We start from the raw sequence: 19,054 nt of genomic DNA, 5'->3' as shown, positions 1-19,054 counted from the left end.
GCCTTGCTGTCAGTGTCACTCCCTTATATACTTGTAGACTCTATACTAGGACAAAAATATTTCTTTTCCGTAACTGCTACAGAAAAAGAATTGCTTTTCCACAGCTTGGGTGGGATTCCTGCCTTCTATAGTCTCCTGCTTGCACCTTCACTATCCTCTGTTTCTTCCTTCATCAGCTCAGTTGTTCCTCCTTGAAAGGGTATCAGTGTTTTCTATCCCAGGCACTAGGACGGATGCATGAGGCACACGCATCCGGAGGAGCTCCAGGGTAGGCTCGTGCATCAAAATAAATCCCTACAACCACTGGAATAAGCCTTTCCCTTTTATGCCTGTTGTGGGCAATGCTGCAACAACTTCTAATGATTTTTTATGACTTTGGCCTAAAAGAGGAACAAGAGAATCCAGGCAGCGTAAACCAAAGCTACATCCAAAAGTTTTTGGCCATACCAGGAGGGCTGCATGACCTGAATTTACTATGTGAGAATCTACAACGGAAATTGTTGTTAAAAAAAAAGAAAAAGCAGCTGGTCATCCCGTCCCCCCCCCCCCATGAAAACTTGTTATATGGCACATAAACATCAAAATACATTTAATTTTTTAAAAAAAATTAAAATCATAGGCGATTTCTGTTGGGAAGTCAAGGTTCTAAAAATACTAGTAATATTAAACTAATGCAGTTATAGTTGCTCAACTGCAAGAGGCACAGCTCTTACCGTGCTAATTACAAGTCAGATGGAGCCAATCGAACAATACTGAATTATTAAGGTCTTACTGTACATTCTCAGGCTGTTAATATCTATTAGATTACAGATGCATTATACTGAGTGCTCATTTCAGCAGGAGATTAGAAAGTACATTTATAATGTTGGCTACCCTTTGGGTGGATCATGGTATTTACATACCATATGTCAGCATGAGATTACAGAATGATTTATGCTTTTTGCCTAGACCTTTCAGAAAACTGCAACTGGCTCCAGTAAACTACAAAGCTGAAACTCCGTTCCAACCCGACTTTGACAATTCAGCTCTCAGAGAGTACGTGCATATTAAAATAATGAAGACTACCACCAGCAACTGGTACAATCAAACTTCACATAAAGCAGCATATGACTTGCTGTATCTCAACACGAGTAATCCATGCTGGTTTTCCTGTCAAGAGGGGCACAGAAGATGAGCCAGGGAGGTTCACTCTGCTGCAAACAAACTAGTCCTGAACTGCATGGAGAAAAAAAAAAAAAAAGTGGACAGTCATCTCACTTTCTCCAAATACAAGCTGCCAGCTGTCCCCCAAAGCCATACCCTCTCTCCACTACCAACACTCAGGTACCCCAGCTCCCTCTGTAATACGCAGAAGGCAACCGGTGAATGAGAACAAGGCAAACTATTTGTACTCCTGTAGCTGTTACCTAGAAACGGTTACTGAAACACTTGTAGATAATGCCAGTAGCGTGTATCAAAAGACCTAAAGAGTAAGTACCTGGATGTATGCACAAACTGATTAGCCACTGAAAGGCACTAACACAGTGCAAGAAAATTCATTGCTTTGATACACTTGATTCAATAGTTTGAAGCGGCAATGAAGAAGATTAGGACTCAACTCAACATTATCTGTTTAAAGTTGAATGGATGATATTTGCATGTATATTTATTGCAAAGTATTTTCAAGATGACATGTCAAATGAATTGTAACACTCAGACCAACACAGAACAGTGTAAAACTGTAAGTCTCTGCAAAGAACACATCATCTGCATGTACGCATATACACACACAGCAGTCTGCCTTAGGCAGGTGAAGCTGCCAGGCACCAAAAGGAGTGTGCGTCGTTACTGTATCACCGGGTTTGTTAAGTTCCACAGTTTCAGAAACTAGGAACAGTATGGGCAGGAGAAAACTCACCAGGTTGAAGATAAGGAACAACTCATTCCCAGCTACTTTGCCTTTTACTTTTTCTAAACCAGTCAAATCTTTGCTTATGTTTCATTAAGGGAGCTGGCTGCGACAGCAAAAGGAAACTATGATCTTCTATTAGAAAGGAGATTTCCGGGATTCCAGGATGATGATAGACAAAAGCAGCTGTCATGCATCAACATTATCTGCCTGCCACTTTATCTGAAGGTTTTGTCCATTAGCTGCATGCCAAAACCCAATTACACGTGGAATACAAATGGCAAGACTAAGCAGCAGAAGTGCCCCTCGCTTCCCCTTCTAGTCAGCAAAGGAGGCTCGCTAAACCGTAGGGACATAAGGGCTATTAAGCACAAGCCTAGGAGAATCAGCCTCATAAATATTTCAGTGGCAGCAAGAATAGCACGAGATAGAAATACCTTGTCCGTCGTCAGCCTTGTCAGGTCTAACAGGTACCCGTGCCTCCTGAAAACATGCCATCAGGGAGGGGACACTTGCAGGAGAATCAATTTCAACTACTGTCCTGTGCTGCCATCCTCTCTCCTTACATGCCAGCAACAGAGGAGACTTCAGAGAGGAAGGGAGTATACATGAAGGGCCCAAGACATACATGCTTGTCCTTGAAGTGTAATGGTTTGTTCCTTTATTACAGTTCACTACTGGCCTGTGACAGACAACCAAAGGCCTTTCACCAATAAGTGTGACAAGTCCTTTTGAGGCCAACAGGCTCCTGACTAATGAAGAGGAGAAAAAACAGGCAGAAGAGTGAGTTTTGGCTAGAGGAAAAACTGCAAGTGCCTTCAAAGCCATTTAACTCTGCCCCCGCTAAACACACTGGTAGTTTGGTGGTACCTTGCTGATCTCTTCTTCCTCCTTGCTTCCACAGCTGCACATAGCATGGTTCCAAGAGTGGAGCATGCAGGACTTGAAATGATCTCCACAGCTTTTAATATTTGTTTCCACAACATTCAGATCGGTGATAACACATCCCAGCCTATTTCCCCATATGTAAAAATGAAATAAAGGGGTACCAAAAGCACTGGGGGAGGGGGGAATTTGGTAGGGTATAACCATTCTGTAACCGTTTGCGGACACCAGGGAGGTGTTGTGTACCAGTCCAAGAACTCACTCCAGGAAAACTTAGGCAAAACTGGCATTCAGGGACAACATAATAAGCTCTACAGATGCCAAGTTTAAACTCCTGAAATTCAAAGAGAAAAATTCTTCATTCCAGGTCATGGGAGTAAATATACACCAACAGATCCTGGACCATATATTATCTGGACAAGTACTGGTAGGAGGATGTTCTCAGCTTTTCAGGCCTGCAGTCGAGTGGAAGAATCAAAAAAAAAAAAAACCACTCAGCTGAATTTAAAAGAAAATAACAGAATATAAATCACACTTGCATCCAAGACAATTCTGTTTTGCTTCTTTAACTGCACAAATACTTTGTATTATGTTAGGCTCCAGCTACACTGATTAGAAATCCCGCTGCATCTGGGAATATGAATTCCTCCATCAAAAAAACAGGGTGGTTTGTACAGTGGAGTTACAACCGTGGAAGAATTGAAACAGGCCTTGAACTTGAAAGTCTCTGCTTGGGAGAAGTGAAACACAACTACATAGTAAGCCCTCATTTACTCACTCACTGTTGAAGGCAAGCGTGCCCTCATTTATTAATTTACTTATTTATTTACTCACCCCTTGAACCAGCTAGGCCCCAGCCCTTGGCTGTCAAGTTTCACTGACACCACAAACCCCTGTGGTGCCTCCTACAGCTACAGGAAGGCAAGAATACTTAGTAACTATTACATATTGTTCAAGTTGCAAGCTCAATTCCCTCCATCCCTAGAAAACAGTAATACTGGTTTTTTCCTTCTAAATTAACATTGGAATTTATGTTTCATACAGTTATAGCCCTCCTTCTCTTCATCAGAGAACTAGGAAGAGATTTTTAAGTCAAGATGTCCCTTAGCTAGGGAGGGATGGGATGGTTCTCTCCTGGACTGCAAGGCTGACAGCAAAACCAGACCCTCAACCCCTCCAGAAAAGAGTGAATATGAAATTGTTTGGGTTTTTATGCTGAGAATGATCTTCACATGCAATGCGGATACAAAGGTCTCTCAATGTATTTGCCAATTTTCCAGCATTCTGTGGTATCCTCCCCTTTCCACATACTACACAAGTAAAATACACACCTTGCTAACTGCTCTGTCACATACGAACAATTCAACAGAAAATGCTCCTTAAATATCCTTCAACCCTCATGTTCCTCCTCTTATGATCTGCAATTTTATTTTATTTCAATTGAGGACACAAACACAGTGCTGAACACCTAAACAGCAGCATCGATCCAACAAATCTATTTCGGGCAACACCTGGTTAGCCAAGAAATATTCTGGAAGGCCTCATAACTTTTATTTTGCGTTAAAAGCTGATTATATTCACCTGCATAGCAGAAATCTACCAAACTAAATCTAAAACTACTGCTCCACCCTGATAAAAACTTGGTTTTAGGAAACAAAGTAAGTTTTATTTTAAGTGAAAAGGAAGCAAATGACTACCGTAGTATAGTGTGTAAAAACAAATTCATTCTCAAAACATCTGGAAAAGAAATATGTAATTATTGGGTTGCTGCCAAAAGAGATCAGATTCTTTGGAATATATAGTAATAGTTATAAAATAAAATAATTCTAGAACATTCCCTGACACTAATAAGGCAAAATATGTCAGATGTCTTGAGGTGAATACTTGTTATTTTCCCTAGATCTAAATCAAATACGTTGAATACTTTAAATGTTATTTCTAAAGCATCCTTAATTTATAATTATGGAAGTGTCTGTGCTTTGCCTCTTTTGCAAAGGAAGACCTTCTATTTGCTATGCAGAAAGGAATTTAAAAGGGCATCAAAATGTTAGATTTCTTACCAAATATAAATATAACCTCATTTAATTAGAGAAACAGTTTGAGATATGCGCCTTGGAAGCAGAGAAGTACAGGGTTTTTAAAACACCAGGAAAAAAAAAAAAAGTAACATTATAAAACCTTTAACTCAAAATCAGAACGGTTCTTTAATAATCGCAAATGGAACTTTTTACAATCAATTTTCTAACTTTCTGCGCACACTTCCTGGTAAACGCTTGAGTGTCCTCTGTGAGTTACAAAGAGTAAGTTTTCTGTGTTATACAGCTAAAAAAACCTGGACATTCTTAACAACTTGGCATCACATCTTTTTTTAAAAAACAGATCACACAATAATTTAGACAGCATTTATAGCATTATAAAATCAGAATCCCCCCTCTTTAATCACTCACAAGAGCAGCCATTAAGAATACAACAGCTTTAGGAATACAAATAATGAGGATGTAAAACTATCTGTGCAAAACTGCATTATTTTTACTGTCTAAAATTTCAGGGAAGTAACACCGCCAAAAGCAGAGAGAGGATAACAAAGACAAACAGTCATGAAAGTAATGCTACCTTAGATTTTCAAACAGGAATTACATTATGAAGTAAATATTATGTAAAGAAAAAAAAAAATCTGATGGCACCTTGAACAACAACGACAAGTGTCCTGGAAATTGCAGTTGAACAAGAATTGATAGAGGTTCATGTTAAAGTCTTTCAGGAGTAGCAACTGATTTGGGGGTATCAACTCTAGCATTTCTTTCCATGCAAAAATCTATCTTTCCAACATCTTTGCTTTGCGGGCTACTAATGCATTTAAGAATGAACAGTCTTTTGAGGAGTGTGCTTTCTTCCATGCATCTGAAATCTTTAAAACAGCTGGATCATTGATTCCCTGGATTTCCCTACTCCAATCCATTTAACTGCAGGAGAGAAAAGCAAACTTTTATTATAAGTAATACAAAGCAAGATCAGATCGTATCTTAAGATCAGATATAAACTTAAGTGCTTAAGATCTTAAGTACCACAGTCTGAAGAAAACCACAGCATATACTATTAGTACATTAAGAAATTATAACTGTCTGTTACTCTCAGAGTAAGAAAGCATTGGTAACTTTGAAAAGCAGAAACAGCCCTGAAGCTGCCATAATAAATAAATCAGTTTTCCAGATCGTAGGAAAAAAAAGATACATAGAAACTATCAGAAAAGTGAAGATCCCTAACATCTCTTAACTCCTAGCTTTGGATGGAATCACAGGATCGTCTTTATTAGGAAGCATAAGAGAAATTTGTTAGTTCAGGACCTCTCACTGTCACAAATATTTAATCACATTAATAGACCAGCAGTCGCACTGGAATGGGTTATAATATAATGACAGCAGACTTAAACCCCTATTATAACCAATCTGAAAAACAATTAAGAAAGTTATAAAAATCTCAGCTGAACAATAACTATACTATAAGCCAAAGAAAGAATGCAATATTAAAACATGAAAATTTTCAATTCAATTGCTAAATAGATAGATAAAAAGTAAAACAGTAGTTACAAATATCACTAGGTACATCAGAATAAACACAGTGACAAACAAGTTTTAAGTATTTTGAGATTCATTGAGAGTATCATTAAGATACAGTGCAAGACAGGTTTCATGGAGCAGGAACAAAACAAAACAATGACAAAAAAAATCTGGTTTACTTACCAGGAACACCCAACTCCATCTCTATAAAGCGAACATAATTTTGTGCATTTACAGGCAGCTCATTAAACGTCCTTGCATTTGATATGTCCGTATCCCATCCTGGGAGTGTCTCATACTGAACCTCTACTTTATTTAAGACCTCCTGGTTAGCTGAGAAAAACAGGAACGCAAATATTACATCCACAAAGTTTATATATTCTCTACCACCAAACACACAACCGTAAAGCGTTTTATTCTTTCCTTATACAAAGAGGTTTACTCGTAAGATTATGCCAGCACTGAAACCAGCAGCTTAAACCACAATATTTTCAGTCCAGAACACTTTTCAGGAAAAGTAATTCCCCAAAATGTTGATTTTTTTTTTTCTTTTCCCCTGAACAAATACCAAGATCCAGCTCCCCCTTCATGAGGCAATTTGATGATCTGAAAGCAAAATTCAGTAACTGTTTCAATTATTTCCCAGAATAGAAGCAGTAAGTATATTCCATTTTTTCCTTCATTTAGTACCTTGCTACAATGCTGTCCATCCATTAACTCTGAATCCTGTGATGATTCCAAGTACTGGGAAAGGTGCTAGGCACACTGCTCTGGAATTGAACCATTCTAGTAATTATCTGAACATTAGTCTTGGAACAACACTGGGCAGCAAAACAAAAGCCTTAAGCCTGACAATGGTCAAAATACATTGAAAAAAACCAATTTTTTTGTTGTGTCAGGCATCCTTGCCTTCCTGAAAAAGATGGGGTTCTGCCAAAGGCAGTGTAATTAATGATCTGAGACACGGAGCCTACATAACAAGTCACTCCTGTAAAGACCACTAGTCAACCCAGGAGAAGGGTTTAGGTGCAAGAAGCACAGTAGAGGTGCGAATACAAAACCACAGCTAATCCCCTTCCAACGTGTGTGTAGCAAACAAATTCAGGCTCAGCATACTGCATAATTTTTCCTGGTGCAGGTGAGAGTTCAACAGCAGCAATGTCATAAGGACAGCCTTTATGAACTAGGCATTTTGAGTGAGGGTGAAAGCGGACTATGGCTTCAAAGCCTGCAACAGCAAAGAAACGCAGAATTTTTGGACTGAGATGTTCACAGGTTAAGGCAAATGATCCTGAATCAATACTTATTTTAATCAGGACAGACAGACAGGCACATTAAGGATGTTGGGTTGCAGAGGCTAAGGATAAGCATTTTCTTTAATGTCATCATCAGCAACAACTAAGTGTTGTCTGCTGTCCGGATGACCTCCAAAATAGAATAGCTATATTCAAAGGACAAAACCACAAACTAATCACAGACTAAAGCACAGATGGTCTAGAGTACGATGCCAGCCTCCCTCTTTCTGAAGAGGGAATGTGATTTAACATCTAATCTTGGAGGTCCACAGGGATTTTTACTTTGAAGCCTCTCTGATAAGGCTAGGTGGGAGAAAACTGAAAGCACTTAGAATTGAATGGTCTAAGTTTGTCTGCAATCTTCCATTACTCTGTATTAGTTCAATTCTTTACTTTCCAAAAAGTAAGAAGGAAGAAAAGGAAGAAAAAGAAGGGATACAAATTATTCTCTCATTTTACTCCAGCAGGTGTGATAATAGGTGCTGTGTGGTAAAGACAAGCCATAAACTGAGTTCAGTGTAGTAACACATGCAGGCACCAATGATTTATCTTTTAGGCTTTCTGCAATATTCCTTATTAACAGCTGAATTAAGATAACGGAGAAAACAGATATAATGGTATCTGATAGTCTGGTGCTATAATTTGGAGAGGGAAAAATGTGATGTTACTTCCAGCTGAAAAAGAATAGCTGAAATTTGGGATCTTGATAGCATTGTAAGAGAAAGATCTTCCAACAACTTCCAGAAACTGAACATAAAAAGTCATATAGGTCAGACCAAAGGTGCATCAAGCACAGTGGGGCCTAGCTTCTTGTTCTAGAGTAGAAGGCCAGGGAAAGAGCACAAGATAAAAAAAAAAAACCAAAAAAAAACAACAAAACAACCAACAAAAAAACAACAAGCAAGCATGAAGTAAAGCTTCTCCAAAATAATCTCCCCATTTCCTAAGGATCTGTTTTCAAAGTCTCCTGAGTGTCTGTCTGTGCTGAGATCAACTGATGCCTGAACTTGGACAGAGGACATTAGTAGGACTAGACCATGGCTTTCACATTCCTTTTAAACTGATAAGCTCAGAGCCAGCAGGGAGTTCTATCTTTCTTTCATAAACTCCTAGGACTAAACAGAAACGGAGATATTGGCCAGCTCCACAGCAAGACTACAGCCTCAATATTACCAACTGAAGTCCGCTATAAATTTACAAGACATTTTCAGTTCTTCTTTAACAGGAGATGAAGAAATGCCCACAGAAATCTAAGCTAAAAAAACCTGAGACTCGTATGATTCTCTGATCCAGGTGGAAAAAGGAACAATATATGAAATTTGGCACTTTTTTCCCCAAGATGGTGGGCACTGTGTGTGTTTCTAATTTAGAGACAGTCATTTCACAAGGATAAATCACTAACATCTCCAAGAGAAGGGAAGGGAGAGAGAAAGAAATACCCTGCCAGCGAGAGACTGCCAGACTAGATCTCTTCTAAATTAAATTCAAAATGTCGAAGTGGCAAGTTTAAAACAAACAAACAAACAAATTATTCAAGTGCACAGAATGCAGAGATGTAGACAGCGGAAATAATCTAAGGGTCTGCAAAACACAAAGTGGGAAGAGTTACCTTTTGGTTTTTTATGCCGGGGTAGGGGTATAAGTAACCTGAAGCATATGTGCTGAAAATCCTGCCAAATGTTGAGGAGTATAGCAGGGAGAGAGGTGTGGAACACAGAGGCACTGAGAGAGACAACATCTTCCAGCTTACCAGAAGTTCAGCTCAAACTCCTTCCTGACACTTAAGGAAGACAGCATGTCAACAGCAAAGACACCAGTTTCTACTAAATTTCTACTAGAATTCTTAATTGTTCATACAGTAAAGAAAAATACAGTCCAGCAGGTGAGCCACGTTGCGCTGCTGTGACCAAAGGTCAGCTACCTGTCACCTGGGCATATACAGGGAGCAAAGCCTGCCCGCAGGAGTTCTAACAACAACATTCTGGTCCCATCTGAGAGACACAATGAATGAGGGGCCAGGAAGGAAGTAATCACTGAGGTCTTAAATACTGGAAAACACGGCCACCTGTTTTTGGCATCTTTAGTGATGGACTGCCAAAGAAGGTCCTCCTGCCTTGAGCACCACAGTCCAAATAGCCCCCAGGTTAGATGACAGGGCTACAGATAAAGCATTTGAGTAGCTCTCAGTTCAAGGTGCAATCTTGAATAATCACATTATGTTCAGAAGCCATCTGACATACACACAAATGTCCTTAATATTTTGAGAAGGGCATCAATCAGGGAATATCTGAGTCTTCTAAAGGGAAAAGCATTCCCTGGTTTGGCACAAACTTGAATAAAAGTGCATGCCATGTCATTCGGTACGCATTCAGACTGTCACTGGCACTTTTGTTGGAAGATATTGAAGGACAAACTTTAGAGAACTCCCCCAAGCACATGGAGAAACAGAAGATTTTTTTTTGTTAATGCCTTATGAATTTCTCTAACAGCTATGTGCTATTTTCAGGGACTACTGGCAGATCATCACTTATTTCTTCACCCACAATTAAATCTTTATACTACATAAATCCTGCTGTGAGTTGCATCTGATTACTACAGTTGATCTCCTCAACCACAAAAAGTTCTCAGCTGATGATATCATATGGAAAATTGTAACCTGCGACCAGCATCAAACCCTGAGGTAGTAATTAGAATGGAAACAGGTATCCATGTGCACATTAGAAAAATTAGAAATCCTGATCTTTAGTACTGGTTAATATTCTTCCTTTTTCTGAAGTATTTCTACTGTAGCAAACTGAAAAAAGATGGAAAAAATGTTTTGTGTATCTGAATAGTTTAACACGCAGGTACATTTTTCAGATAAAACTTACCACTAAAACGAGCTATAGTTTCTATCATGCTAAGAGGACGTATGATGGTCCTACATTAGAAAACAGTTTTGCTTTCACCTAAACTAATTGCTCATTCCCTCCCCTCACCCCCCCTTTTCCCTCTTTTCCATTGTGTAGGTCTAACAGGTTTTTGGCTGCTCTGTGCTCTGTTCAGGGAACTGAACTGTTAGGAAAATAATACAAGGAGGGAAAAACCTGGCTTTTTAAGGGTATCCATTCTCTCGTGTGGTTCACTGCACGCTTAAATGGAGACTTGTCCTGCTAGAAGAGGGCATGAATACAGTAGTGGGAATAAAAGACTGGGTTTTTAGTGTGAAACAAGCTTCCAATTTAGCTTGAAGGTAATGCAGTATGTATTAAAGGAAAGGGATAAAGCACGAACAACATCCACATTTAAGAAGCTTTATATAGCATTGTGCATTTTTCCAGTAGACAAATGACAATGCTTTGTACAGGTGTCTTTAGGGTGCAGGTACAGGTGTGGTACAGGGTGCCTCTGGTGCACCTGGGAAGACATTAATGGCTTGATGCTGAAGTGACACATTCCTGTCATAAATCTTACAGGTCAAATGCATTTTGGTATCAGATTACATTTCACGAAAATCTGAAATTGTTAAACAAGCAGTCTTACCAGGAAAATGAGGTATGATTTCACCATCTAGTTTGTATGCAACACCAACTTTTATTTCTGGAAATACATCCAAGATATCCAATTTGGTAAGCGCCAATCTATAAAAAAACATTACTTTGGTTAAACAAGTTCAACAACTCTCATCAATCTGTAAAAACACCAAAAGGAAAATTGATTCCTGCATATTGCAATTAATTGTCTTTCCTTAGAGAAATAGCTCATATGGCACCAATCTATTTATCTGGTGTGACTTTAAAAACAAAAAAAAAACTTAAACCAGCCTTTTTGTTCCATCCTTAAGATCTAGTACTATAATAAAATGACAAAATCCAAAGAACATGTATTATCCAATTAAAGTGACTGGTCTATAGCTTTAAGTGTTAGAATTTTAATTGGTCAGGGTGCTGCCAAGATACTTTATGGCCATACATTTGAGACTGTTTCATAGCATGATGTCTGTTGCTGTCTGTTCCTGTCCTCTGCCACTGAAGGCAGCAAAATAATCAAACACTGGCTCTGTAAATACCTGGCTGCATCCTATTTTAAATAAAAAACACAAGCGACAAGAAAAACAAGAAAATTTAAGTCAGGCATGTATATACAGTTTGATCTACTAGAAATTTTATACCAGGTTTTTTTCAGACACCTATTTTCATTTTAATTAAAATCCCAAAGCCATATCCAAATTTTCTACATTTACAGATGCTGCTGAAGATACTGATGGGCTCCCATCTGTACTAAAACTAACAGAATAAAACCCCTCAAACTGTATCAGGTCTTAAGACCCTTTTAATGCATTTGATTTGGTTGAGGTTTGGTGGGATAGCAGTTGTTGGGGTAGCTTGAAGCATCAAGTACTAAGATATGTAAGTGCTTCTTAGATGATTTTTAAATGAAAAATAACAATGCGCTACAAGTAAAAGACAGAAAAATTTATGAGTATCGAAGTGTCAAATATAAAACCACTTAATACTAGGAAAAATAAGGGACAGCTAATTTATCAAAATTCCAAAACAATCAACAAATCAGTACTAATAGTCTGAATGTTACTAATGAGTATATGTACAATTTACAGCACTCTGTAGCATTTCATGATTTTACGTCAAGTTGCCAGCAAGCTGTCAAAATAACTCACGCAGTAAATCCATTAATCATGTAGGCATATCGGAGTAACACAAGGTCCAGCCAGCCACATCTTCTCTTTCTACCAGTAGTAACACCAAACTCTTTACCTCTCGTTTGCAGCAATTCTCCAATTTCCTAACAAAGAGTAATACAATTACATAAGCCTTTTTTTATTATTTGCAATACATGATGCAGCTGTACACCTAATAACATTTTACAGTATCGTAAATAACCTTAAAATTACCAGTTTTTCACAAAGTTGCCCATTGGGATGAAAACAGAAATACAAAACACCATTTCTAAATCAAGAGCAAATCCCTCAAACCTTGCTCCTGCTCTAGCCTTCTATTCCATAGGAAGGTCTGAGAAACTGCCAGATTTGGCAGTCATTTAAGCTCAGTCTAGAACCAGAAGAACGAAACATCCAAACACACTGTCATCTACTTGCATTTAACCAGTAACGCTGATTTAACAGTAGACAGACACACCGAGTTATTTCGCCCAGTTACAGGTCACATCTAGGGCTGATGATACTCACGTTATTTTGTTCCGTAGGAAAGGCACCAATTCCAACTCTTGTTGTATATGCTTTCACAACTCCATACACCTCCCCAACATTCTGTGGTGGCATGCCCAGACCCGTACACACACCTCCAACTGTGCAGTTTGATGAAGTCACAAAAGGATATGTGCCTATTGAAAAAATTGGGTTTAAATAATAAAACACTGGTTGTAAACTACTTAAAAAAATATCTAACCTGGTGAGGAACAGTACTTGCATTGCACTTACCTAGGTTTTACAACACTAAAAAACAAAACAAAACCACAATAAATGTATTTTGAGGTCAAGAACATATTTAATGAGCTTGTAGCTTTGTATGTACATAGTCTGATCCTTCTTTATTGAAAAAGGTAAAAAAGTTACTGCTTACTTCAACTGGTACAGAGGCAGAAGTTGAGTACATAACAATGCTGAATGACCATAAGTCAAAAATTGGAATAAGACACCAGAAAACCATGCCTTGCTATCTTATGTAAAATATATTCACTAATAGAACAATGTGAAAATTTTAAGGGAAACTCTTAAAAAAATGGTATCAAAAAGTTGGAAAATACAGGATTAGCATTTCTTATTTTGGGAGAAAAAATAAAATACAAGCTCTACATACTGGGCAGCACATTATAAAGATAAGAAACTGCAAAGAAATGTAGAATTCTGGAAAATAATTATTTTGCTTACATAATCAGATAAAAAAATTATTTCCACAATCAAAGAAAATTAAAGAATAAAAAGACTCCTGGAATATAGCCTAGTTCGTTAGTGGTGAGAGTTCTTGTCTAGTTAAATATTCAGCCCTCATCTAAAAAGCATCCTGGACAGCAAAGATAAAATAGTTAAACATCTCAAAATCCTTAGGTTTATACTTTTACTTAAAAAAAAAAAAAAAACACAAACAAAACAGTAGATGAAACTGAGCATGCTAGTCCTTAGTTGATTTGTATTCTGAACAAATTCAGCCACAGAGTAACTACATTAAGTGACAGACTTTTACCTATGCTTCAGACTTCCCCCCCTTCCCCTTTCGGTATAAGGGTCAGATGGGTAAGAGAGGAACAACCAAGAGAAATGGAACTGAAAACAATACAGACAACTTTTGAAAGTCAAAATCCTTCACAGTTTGGTGAGGTTTTGCAGACCAGCTTCAGGTATCTTTAGCTTCTTTTGCTTAACTCACATTTCCCAAGAGAAAGACATGGGCTTACAGGTGACACATAACAGCACTCTGCAAGCACTAATTAGTCTTTATCTTTCTTAGGACACAGTAGTTGAGCTTTTCTTTGCTGACAGGTAAATACAGCTCACTGATTTCACAGAGTCAATGAAACAATTTTTACTCATTTTCACCTCCCAGCCTGGTATATTGATACTGGTTTATCCTCACTCAGTATTTAAAAAGACCACATACCTGCACCCCCACCCCCCCCGACATACACACAGGCCAGCTTCATTACACACTCTAGAAAAGCGGGATGGACTGCAAGGCTGGGGATTTACCGTCCTCACTGCCCACAGACACACACTGATAAAACTCACACCGCTGTATGAAGACTTCTGTGCACAAAGGCACAAAAAATTGCCCAATAACCACTGTCAAATCTTTTTTACCACACCTCGTTTGTTGTTAACCCAAGTGTCCAATCCACCGATGGTATCTACCTAAGGAGAGCAGATACTCTCTCTCTCTCTGGGTCTCACAGCAAAGGCAGGAGAAAACTGTACATATTATAGATGTACCTGAGGAGTTCCAGACTGTTTGCATTTCCTGTACTTTATGAAACCCAAAATCCTCCCTACTTACAAAAAACAACCCCCCTTAAGGTCTTCTGCAAATATCTCAGTTTTGCATCAAACATTTCCCTATAACAAGCATATCTGGAGACTTCTTTCCTTTCTTTTTTTTTTTTTTTTTTTTTACTTGTTGAAAATGGAAGTTTCTTCCAATATTCAGATTATTACAGGAGAATTTGGTGCTTACACTTACAGTGATGATAGTCTCAAGACGCACCTTCCTCTTAAAAGAAGAGGTTTTCAAACTCAGCATGTTTGAAAATGCCCCAATATCAGAACCCATCAGTTGAGAGCAAAGCACGTGCCAATTTTATGTTTGTTTGACATTAGTCATTACAGGCTTCAATTTCAGGCTTAAGCATCTTTCCAACACCAAAAATGATGCACTTACAAGGCTAGTGAGACTGAAGAAAAACGTGACAAAATGCAGAAGCCAATCATATAGGTCACTTATGCCTATACATAGGTATAACAATTTACAATAAAATAATCTCATTTAAAAAGCTGCTTCTATCAGAGATCTACTGACTTTATTAGCAAAATTACAGTGTTTTAAGAATAAGTGCACCATTTATAATTTCAAATTGATGGAGATCCCAATCACCAGCATCTTCCATCAGGAAACAATGGAAAACTAAGTGTTATATAAAGGGTTGGGGGGGGGGGAGGGGAAGGCAAGCTGACTCTCAGAAAGTCAACAAGTATTTTTGCATATCTACCTTGCCTCTGAAAGCTCTCCGTAGACATACATACGACAGAGTTATTTCATATGCAATTTATAGACGTTGAAGTAAAACTACACACTACTGAAGAATAGTCACCTGATCCATACTGTCATTCAAATAATTAATCTTAGCAGAGTCTAAAGCTTTTCAAAAGAATGTAATTATAAACTTCCCCCTCCTGCAATTATTTGCTAGTCATAGAGAGCACTGTTCTTCCAAAACACAAAACATTTCTGCCACTGGAACAGTTAGCACAGAAGTCTGTTTAGTGTTCCTCTTTCACAACATAAGTATATAGTGATATGTGTCTCAAAAAGGTTATACATACCAAAATCTATGTCCAGCAGTGCTGCATTTGCACCTTCTACTAAGATCTTCTTTGGTGGTCCGTGTAAAGCTTCATACATGAAATAAACACCATCCCTTACCATTGGTTTTATTTTTTCCATGCAGCCCTGAACAATACAAAAGACTATTGTATAGTATAATTCCATTATGATAAAGCCAGTCACAGTACACAAGTGCTAGTGCTCCCTCACAACAATATTCTCATTCCTTTTGAAAAGGAAAAGCAAACACAAAAAAAATGCTAAATATGCCATAATATGCGAACAAGGGAAGGAAGGAAGAACATTAGACATGTATGGTCTTCCTATGAGGAAAGAAAGAAAAAAGAGGAAAAAAGGGGGAAAAAAGAATAAAGAAATAAAACCCAGACTTCTCAAATGCTTTAGAAATATTCATGCTTGAGTATAATCACAATACTTTACTGTATTCAGTATTTAATTTCCAAATGTTCAAAATTTCTTCCCCAAAATGAGCATGTGGGGAGTTCTACTCCTGGCCATCTGAAGCCAACAAATGCACACAATTGTAAAGCAAGCATTAACCTGTGATATATACACAGGTATGTTTGTAAGTAGAAGTAAAAAGTTACTTAGTGGAATTAAGGGCCAAGCACCTGAGTGCCGCCAAGCAGCTGGATGTGAGAAGCCAGCAATGTTCAGATTAACACTTGGTACACAGCTTTTTTTCCCCGTGAGAACATATGGAAGTTCTTATTCTAATGATTCACTTCACATTAAATATAATGCTTTGTCTTTCAGAATTTAATCAGGTGCATTAGCATAAAACAAACACTACATACAAGTAATTCTCCTCAAGCTACAAATAAATGTTGTTTCCAACCTAACAATGAGTTTCAGATATTGTGTAATCCTAATGTGTATTAAGTAAAATATAAAGCATTATAAAACCCTCAACTGTAACTGATTTTTCGGTCTATGTGTTGATAAAAATACTACAACTCAACGTGTAACAGATATTATTTAAAGTAAGACAATCAGAAGTGTTAAGAACACCCACATACTCCATTCCAGAGCTGGTAAATTGAATTTAGTGGCAACTAAAGATACAAGAAGGATTATTTCTTTGGCCTGATTTTCTGAAAGAACTAAACATGTAACTGCACACCCTCCCGTGTTCCACACATACCTCAATGGTTTTAAAAAAAATCTGTCAGATTTGGTTGAAGTTTTCTAAGCAGTAAGAAAAAAAAATATATATCTCCTACAGTTAAGTTACTATAAAATGCATGAACAAAAAAGCTGGGTAGAGGTAGGACACCTGACAGTTTTCTTCAAGTAAGAACCTTGGTGCACTGCAAAAACTACACTACTAGGCATTAGAGAATTAATACTAAGAAATCTCACAACTGTCCCAATTGCAGGGAAAACATCAAACCAGAATTCATAATTAATCACAAGACTATTGTGATTGCTGGCAATCAGGCTTCATTAGTTCTGCTGCTATCAACTTACATTTTTCTATGTTGTTAGACAGTGGGGTTTCTTTCCTTTAAGGCTTATTACTTAGATTAATAATTTACTTCAGTTCTTAAGTTTTGACACAAGGAATGAATATTCTGCTTTACAATGAAAATCACCTTCCCCAATTACAATTTCAAGTTCTTTATTTCTAGCTGGTACATTTGAGCAAGCAGAAGTCAAATACAATTCTCCCCTTACAAGCCTGTTCCTTAAAGTTTACAATATTTCTCTTGAAACAAAGTTTTGAAATGCTGCATAAAGTGGGGTCAAAAGTGCCTTTAAGGATGCGAGTAGACTCTTTAAAAGTGATCCATACCAATTTCCCACGATATGTACTGTGTTTTAACTCCTAACACAAGCATGAGCATCAGTCACCAAGAGATTTATATACCAGTAGCAGCACACAGTGATTATATCATTTAACAGACAGAAGCAGGCTTACCTTGAGCTTTTTCAATTCCCCTTCAATATCTATCTCTAAGGTAGGATATATCGCCTTGTACTGATTGGCTAACACTTTGAACCTGGAAGGCAAAAATGCTTCACTAAGGTTTTTGTTCTCCTCCTCAAGCCCCCACCAACCTCAGGTTTTACTAGCTATGTAACTGCAGAAGCTACCAGCTATGCAGGTAATTAAACATTCTTAAAGAATAAAATATTCTAGTAATTAGAAATAGATAATTTAATTACAAAGTTATTTTATTTTAAAATATTTTTTCATTTTAAAAGCAACAGCAACCAGATATAATTGCTTACACAGGGTACTACCCAGAAACCGAAAACCAGGCTTACAACTGTGCATTAAAAACCAGAAATTACCTCTCAGAAAATTCATCAAAATCAGAAACAAGATCACACATTCTGAGTCCACTTCGAGCTGCTTTTGAAGAATATACTGGACCGATTCCTTTTTTGGTAGTTCCCAAACTTTCAAGAGATAACAACAGCAGTTATTCTTGATATAAAACAAAGGTGTTTCTTCTTTAAAGCTAATACATCCTTAGCATAAAATGAAATGCTGTTATTTTAGAACATTGTTTTAATTTAGAGCCTTGTTTTAAGCATTTAAAACACAAGATACTTTTATTATGCGACTTAGTTTCAGAACATTATTGTTTATAGACATTAATATACTTATCTGCTACATACTTCTGTTTTTAAACCAGTAACTTCTCATACTTTAGTGAACTCTCATACATTTATTTCTATACAATTCTCAACTTCTACACTTAAGGAACTGAATGCCAAGACAGCATCCTTCAGTATTATGAATTAAAACTAACTAAACACCTTCCTAAAAAAGCAAAATTCAAAACAATAATATTGGAAAAAACCAAATTCTTCCAATTACATTCAATACTGAGTAATCTCAGGAAGTGATGTTTGCCTCCAGTCCGAAAAGAAAGACATTCTAATTAACTTTGCATCACATATTATCATTTAACCAGACCATGACACTGTGGCTTAAACAACCGACTCCAGCCTCCACCACAATTCATACCCTCCACAGAGAATGTTTTTAGTGAAGAACTGGTTTCCATTTATTTTGTTTCATTAAGACATGCCAATTCAAAAAAGAGTTGAGCTGTCAGAAGACTGTATTTATAGAAGTTACAACAACTGTATAAGCATAATATACCATATTAGATCACCTTTTCTATAACCTTTCTGCAAGGGAAGCTACGTGAGCCTTACTTGTGACTGTTTTTGAGCTACATTTGAATAGATAAAAGCATTCAGTTAAAATAAAAAATAAACTTACTATTTATAACGATCAACTTTGAACTGTTAAACACAGAAGAGTTTTAATACCAAACTTGCTATGCAGTCAAATCTCCAGTTAAGGCATGCTAGCAGGCTATTTCAATTCCTCATCCC

The 19,054-nt window shown here is 37.5% G+C and overlaps 2 protein-coding genes across 2 annotated transcripts in view; one reads left to right on the top strand and one right to left on the bottom strand.

The window, feature by feature from the left end:
• The first annotated feature begins 636 nt into the window (after positions 1-636).
• LOC119149833 lies at positions 637-5,446 on the top strand. Its single transcript, XM_037391615.1, has 2 exons — positions 637-1,130; positions 3,141-5,446. The coding sequence occupies exons 1-2, from the start codon at positions 863-865 to the stop codon at positions 3,299-3,301; spliced, it is 429 nt and encodes a 142-aa protein (XP_037247512.1). The 5' UTR covers positions 637-862; the 3' UTR covers positions 3,302-5,446.
• ADSS2 (adenylosuccinate synthase 2) overlaps positions 5,162-19,054 on the bottom strand; it is a 40,313-nt gene continuing 26,420 nt past the window's right edge. The window contains exons 6-13 of the mRNA XM_037391614.1: positions 17,996-18,103; positions 17,619-17,700; positions 15,676-15,802; positions 12,811-12,965; positions 12,283-12,407; positions 11,148-11,245; positions 6,514-6,663; positions 5,162-5,736 (exon numbers count right to left, since the gene is read on the bottom strand). Of these exons, the coding sequence (XP_037247511.1) occupies positions 5,684-5,736; positions 6,514-6,663; positions 11,148-11,245; positions 12,283-12,407; positions 12,811-12,965; positions 15,676-15,802; positions 17,619-17,700; positions 17,996-18,103 (898 nt within the window). The 3' untranslated portion in view covers positions 5,162-5,683. The remainder of the gene's footprint in view (positions 5,737-6,513; positions 6,664-11,147; positions 11,246-12,282; positions 12,408-12,810; positions 12,966-15,675; positions 15,803-17,618; positions 17,701-17,995; positions 18,104-19,054) is intronic.

The sequence above is a fragment of the Falco rusticolus genome, chromosome 6 (assembly GCF_015220075.1).
Source record: "Falco rusticolus isolate bFalRus1 chromosome 6, bFalRus1.pri, whole genome shotgun sequence".
Classification (NCBI taxonomy): Eukaryota; Metazoa; Chordata; class Aves; order Falconiformes; family Falconidae; genus Falco; species Falco rusticolus.
The sequence above is the reverse complement of the archived record's forward strand: the minus strand, read 5'-3'. Positions and strand labels throughout refer to the sequence as shown.

Bases quoted from the DNA above. Each gene is read 5' to 3' on its own strand.
- LOC119149833 (XM_037391615.1), top strand. From the start codon at position 863: ATGTTGGCTACCCTTTGGGTGGATCATGGTATTTACATACCATATGTC. The intron at 1,131-3,140 runs GTAATCCATGCT...TCTTCATTCCAG, and splicing joins CTTGCTGTATCTCAACACGA to GTCATGGGAGTAAATATACA.